Source organism: Montipora capricornis, chromosome 3 (assembly GCF_036669925.1).
Source record: "Montipora capricornis isolate CH-2021 chromosome 3, ASM3666992v2, whole genome shotgun sequence".
NCBI classification, from domain to species: domain Eukaryota; kingdom Metazoa; phylum Cnidaria; class Anthozoa; order Scleractinia; family Acroporidae; genus Montipora; species Montipora capricornis.
The window spans coordinates 27502810-27509020 of record NC_090885.1 but is presented as its reverse complement, the minus strand read 5'-3'; the positions used below and the strand labels follow the sequence as shown (position 1 = coordinate 27509020).

The 6211-nt window shown below is 40.8% G+C and overlaps 2 protein-coding genes across 2 annotated transcripts in view; one reads left to right on the top strand and one right to left on the bottom strand.

Moving 5' to 3' along the window:
* The window catches only part of LOC138040042 (uncharacterized), a 13083-nt gene extending 12026 nt beyond the window's left edge, over positions 1-1057 (bottom strand). The window contains exon 1 of the mRNA XM_068885837.1: positions 334-1057. Within this exon, the coding sequence (XP_068741938.1) occupies positions 334-1057 (724 nt within the window). The remainder of the gene's footprint in view (positions 1-333) is intronic.
* A 547-nt stretch (positions 1058-1604) lies between these two features.
* On the top strand, positions 1605-5008 carry LOC138041255 (uncharacterized). The gene is made up of 2 exons (XM_068887027.1): positions 1605-1611; positions 1824-5008. Exon 2 carries the CDS (start codon positions 1987-1989, stop codon positions 3112-3114), a length of 1128 nt encoding a protein of 375 aa, XP_068743128.1. The 5' UTR covers positions 1605-1611; positions 1824-1986; the 3' UTR covers positions 3115-5008.
* The last annotated feature ends 1203 nt before the right edge of the window (positions 5009-6211 follow it).

The window sequence follows — 6211 nt, the reverse complement described above, 5'->3', positions numbered from 1 at the left end:
AACCACCAAAGGCCTGTTTTCTCTTAAGTAACGAGAGGAAAGCAATTCGGAATGAACGTAAGATCTTCCTGTTTTGAAAAACCGATCTTTGAAGATGTTTTCAAAACCAGATGAACCAAAACATTAAAGGCCTACCTTCAACCGACAGGCACTGCGTGCCGTGGAACAACTTTCATATATGAAAATCCCGTCAAAGCCCAAGTTTATCCAATGAGATCGCTACGATAAGCAATGCGACTTTCCATAACGAAAACAAACGGTCGAAAAACCTGGCGGTTGAAGGTGTGCCTTTAGCAAACATTGATGACACGGAACGGTCACGTCGTCCCTTACCGTAGCTCATTTCCATCCATTTTTCCGCACGACCACTTATCACATATATCCCATCGCTTCGTATACGAGGACATAAACGCTTAGACTTCCCGTCTTTGACATGTTTATCCATCGTTTTTTGTGCCTCTCGAATCCAAAATATTTCTGCCCTTTCGATATCTTTACTGTTTAGGTCTTGCGTGGCATTCTTAAATGACAGTCTGGGGTTTCTTTCGTAAAGCTTTAGAACTCTTGCCGTCACTCGTAGCAGACGGTTGTACTCTGAAAATTTTTCAATATCAATACGAGCTGCTGAGCTATCTTCCACACTTGCGTTGACTATATTCGCCACTTTCAGGATTTGCTTTGGTATTTGTGGTTCAGAGTAGTTACGAGTAATAGGCCACTCGCTTTCTGGATATTGAAGGAATGAAGGTCCTTCTTGCCAACTGCTGCTATGATCAATGTCACTAGGTTTCTTTCCTCTGGTCAACCAGTCTGCGATGTTGTGTTCACTTTCACACCAGTACCAATCTTCTACGTTAGTACCTTCTTGGATTTCACCGATTCGTGTAGCAGCGAAATTATTGAAGCCATAAGAATTTTTCTGAGTCATGCAATGCACTATCTGAGAGTCAACTATGTGATAACATTTTTGAAAGCTGTATCTACACTCTTTATCGACGAAAGACTTTAGTCGCTTGTTTAATACCGCCCCACACAGCTCAATTTTGTCAATGGACATTGTTTTGAGAGGAGCAAGACGATTTTTAGATACAATCAGGTTACTTGCAAATCCTCCACCTTGTCGTGGCCACCTTGCATAAGCACAGGATCCGTTTCGGATTATGTTTCGTTATCACAATAATCTCCTAATGAGTTCTTTTTTTCTCACCTCAGTTCCTTTGTGATAAAAGTTAATGGATTTGCATGTCGATTGATGTTTGAGTTGTTCGCAAGAAATAAGTAAAGAATTGACTCGAACGATTAGAAAGAAAGACATGCGCCCTTAAAAAAAATGGACTTGACTTGAACGGCATGTCTTTCAAACAAATCAGAGCACAAACCAGCACAATAGACAGCCTACACATAGACTTCACAAGTGAGACTTTTTTCTAGTTGCAATAGCCTTTACGAGTGACATTGTTTTCGCAACTCAATTCCGAATATTAATAAAATAAAAGACTCTAGACTTTACTAAAAGTACGTTCTCATTTCCTGAATTCTAACTAAACTTTAATAGAACTCGATTGTCAGCGGTGAACATCGTAAACAACATATCAACGGTTTGTTCGCCAGGTAGGCCTAGATTCTAAAAGGGAGCGAAAACAGTTAGTATTAATTTATCATAACGGGGTCCAACTACGTGGGGCGAACTCGATATATTTGGGGAGGCGAACTAGATAAGTTACGGGGCTAACTCGAGGGGGCTAGCTTGCAACGGGGCGAAACCACTGGCTTCCGTCCTGAATAAGCTCTGTGCTTATTCTGTATTTATACCTTTGTTTCAGTTGTTTTCTTATCTGCGGGTTTTCAAACTGCGCCAACAATCCTAAGATCAATTCTGCTGACTCTGAAGAAGTCTTTGACTCGAAAAGCATCGTTTCAAGCAAAGGAATTTTGAAAAACGGAGTCTCAAGCACGTTTGCATTGGGAACCAAGGTCGCCACGTGCATGAGTAAGAGGAAATTTCTTCGACGAAGATTACTCTACTCTTCTAATGGGAGTCAAAGTTTTAACCCGGTGATAACACAGATCATCCTTAGTGGCGATGTTCACCCACATCCTGGCCCAAACTCAAAGCAAAAGCAAAATTATCGGTCTGGACAAGATCCCAAAGAAAATCATTCAACTGCGTCCGTGGACGGCCAACATGCAAATTCGTGCATTAAGATTGCTCATTTGAATATTCGCTCGTTGAAGTCTCGCAAACACTTTCTTCTTTTACAACATACCATCGAAGAACATGACTTTGATATATTTACTATATCAGAGACTTGGCTTGACTCGGCGGTTGATAACCAAGTCATGGAGATTCCTGGATTTGTATTCTTCCGCCAAGATCGGGGAGAACATAAATCTGGGGGCCTTGCAGTATACATCAGAGACACATTCAAAGCGACACTCCTAAAAGACGCCACGGGAATTAGCGACGAAAATTTCCAACAGCTCTGGATAAAGGTTCAAGTGCGACAGTACAAATCAATTTTTATTTGTACTGTTTATAGACCACCTAGCACCACATCAGCTTTCAGCGATAGTTTGTCAAGAAGTCTCTTGAATATGTTACTGCTTGGCTATGACATTATCATTCTGGGTGACCTAAATTGTAACATTCTCGATGATACAGCGGATAGTCGAATTTTGAAAGATCTTTGTGCTAGTTTCAATCTGACACAACTAGTGAAGGAACCGACTAGAATTACAGAAACAAAGCGCTCGCTAATTGATGTTATTATGATTACCGATCCTACCCTAGCGGAGTCTTGCTCAGTCATTATGTCCTCAATGAGTGCTCACAACTTGGTTGAAGTTACATTGAGGCTAAATCGCCCTAAAGCCAAAGCCAAATACGTCACTACAAGAAGCTATTCTGGGTACGCAGCCGATAGCTTTTGCGAAGATCTGTCTCTTGTTCCGTGGCATATGGTATACTTCTTTGATGACATTGATTCCCAAGTGGAAACGATAAATTCTCTCTTCTTGGACGTGCTGGATCAGCACGCGCCCATCAAACCTATAAACAGGGCTCTTATACATAGGGCGGTGAAACGGGCACTCCGCTCTTGGTCTAATGTGTGATGCGGAGAAGGACTGGCACGAGCGCTCCTTCCGCGCTTCCGGTGCAATTAATGGCTGACAAAAATATCCTCTCGACAAACCGGAAATCAAGTTTTATTTCTTTATTTTTGGACCACCACTAGTGTATTATTTAAGGACGGTGCCTACTAATTAAAGATATTTTTGCCCAGGTTTGTGATTATGCAGGAAATGTAAATCTTAACAAGTTGTATTGAAATCCAAAAAGAAAATTGGGGGTAACCACGCATTTTTCAAAGATAATTGATCAATAACATTTGTAAAAGGCTTTATAATACAAAGCAATGTATGGCGTTCCTTCTCAAATTGAAGCTTCATTATCTCTGAAAAATGCATGGTTACCCCCAATTTTCTTTTTGGATACCAAGAGTACTTATTAAGATGTACTTTCTCCGGATAGTTTTAAACCGCGCAAAAATATCCCTGTATTAGTAAGCATCACCGATAGGCAATCCGAGTATCTCGAGATGCGCAGAACGTATGTGCAATAACAATAGTAGGCACCGTCCTTAAAGGCCTTTTTGATATTTTCGACCCAGAACTCAATACTATTTTGTCTGTTGGAATATAACTCAAGTATTTTCTTCGGAAGCTGCTTAAATTTGAGTGAAGTAATGGTATCCGGTCATCTCGCCCCCAGGGAGTTTCGCCACCTACCCACTCGCCACCAAGAAACCACCTCGCCACCAACCAACTCGAAGACACCTCGCCGCCAAACACTAGAGTAAAGTAGTCGTGGTGAATTAGCTGTTCGAACGAGAGTAAAGTAGTCGAGGTGAATTAGCTGTTCGAACGAGAGTAAAGTAGTCGAGGTGAAATAGCTGTTCGAACGAGAGTAAAGTAACCGAGGTGGATTAGCTGTTCGAACAAGAGTTATGTGTTGCACCAGCGGTAGCCCTATGATATCAGCTTACTTTGTATAATAGCTTAGTTGTGTCTCATTTTTTGCTTTGAAGGCCAAAAACTGGTACGTCGACAGGACCTTCAAACTCTGTCAGCAACCGAGGTGAATTAGCTGTTCGAATGAGAGTAAAGTAGCCGAGGTGAATAAGTAGTCGAGTAGTGACGTGATTTGATAAATGTTCCGTTGTCTAGGGCAACACTTCTCTGTGCGCGCGCGTTGAAGTTCGTATAATTTAATAGGATTGATGATTCTCAATAACTATATTTTTTTGAGAACTGGCTTGAGTTGTTATTGCTGGCTTCGCTGTTTTGTTTGCATTTATGTAATTGTTAGAAAGGCTTTGGCTAAACAATCAAAAAGCTTTATCCAACATCGTGTGAATACTTAGTCAAAAAAAGAATACCAGAAGAAACCACACTAAATTCTTATTGATCATGACTTTTTCAGATTTGATGCCCCCCGCAGGGGGCCGGTGGCTCCTAAAAAGAGCCGTTTGTAAGGTGGGTTTTCAGCATCTGGTGGTAGGGCCATTGATATAACTGCACAGCTTTACAGACGGCGGGCTGTTATCTCACTGCTGTTGTAGTCCTCCCAGTTTGCTATGGTCGTAAATTGAATCGAATGAACTGTAAAGCGTGAATCGTAATTTGATGTGTAAACGGTCGTGATCGTATGAAATGAATGATCGACCTTTATGTTCTCCAGCCTTTTATACATGCAGGTGGATCGAAACCTCATATCTGTTAATTTGAAACGTTTCGATTGGTTTATTTACTAACCACTAGAACAAAAGGGCAAAAAATAACAAGTTTTTAAACAATCAAGTTACGCGTCTATTGATATGATAATACATTTCCCTCTATTGATATGCAAAAGTTTACTAACAAGCAAGCCCGCCCGCCCACTTCGTTAGCTGTTTTTTTATTTTTTGTTTAGTTTTTGTTTTACAGTGGTTTAAAAAAATGGGTAAAGCAAAACATGAGACACAACTAAGCTATTATACAAAGTAAGCTGACATCATAGGGCTACCGCTGCTGCAACACATAACTCTCGTTTGAACAGCTAATCCACCTCGGCTACTTAACTCTCGTTCGAACAGCTAATTCACCTCGACTACTTTACTCTCGTTCGAACAGCCAATTCACCGCGACTACTTTACTCAAGTGTTTGGTGGCGAGGTAACTTCGAGTTGGTTGGTGGCGAAGTGGTTTCTCGGTGGCGAGTTGGTAGGTGGCGAAACTCCTTGGTGCCGAGATGACCGGTAATCGAAGTAAGACAGTGTCGAATGCAGGTATGTCCCGCTTATCGTGACCAAGCCGTGTTCCGCTGCTTCTTTTGGGAGTACTCCACATTACTCCACTCTAAATTTTACATATGTTTAAGATCGATAGCTTTTACATAACATAGTAAAAAACCAGCTCGATATATTTGGATATAGCAGCGTTTCAGAACTTCAAACTTGCTCACTTAAAATCGCTCGCGACGAATCGCCCGCCGCAGTCAATTTTACCGACAATGAAAAACTATTTTCAAGATTTTGCCTGCTTGGGAAAATCAACAAACCACAAATACGGTTTAATCAAGGCGCTTGTAAGTTCATCTTGATAATTTAAATAAAATACGAGTAAAGCTTGTTGTTAATACTCTGTCCGCAAAAGTTTGCAAAGCCATGGCTTTGCACAACACCACAGAAAAGACACAAGAATTTATGAAAATGTGAAATGCTTTGGAATGTCTTCAAAGATAACAGTCCACTGCAGTTAATAACAGATCAACGTGTTACCAACTTAAACCAAGTACTTAATTACTTCACAGCCTGGAAACAAGAGCTTCAACAAACATTCCACAGAAGGACAGATGCCTCAGAACACTTCATAACATGGCAAACAATTTTGATTTCGAGGTAATATGTAGACCAGACTTAAAATGGATCACAGCAAAACAATGCAAAACCGATAAGTTATTGTAAATACCATGTCCTTGCCCCCTTAGGTATAACTATGCAAAAAAGCCATACTATTCCATGGCAACTCCTTCATATTTTGTAACAACTGACGACAAAGCAATGATTACAGTTCCTTGTAGAATATCCTCCCCGAGGAAAAGCAATTTGTAGCCTATCACTACTGCTACGTTTTAAGACTCCCTCCTCTCCCAAACCCCATATTGTTTTCT

Bases quoted from the DNA above. Each gene is read 5' to 3' on its own strand.
- LOC138041255 (XM_068887027.1), top strand. From the start codon at position 1,987: ATGAGTAAGAGGAAATTTCTTCGACGAAGATTACTCTACTCTTCTAAT.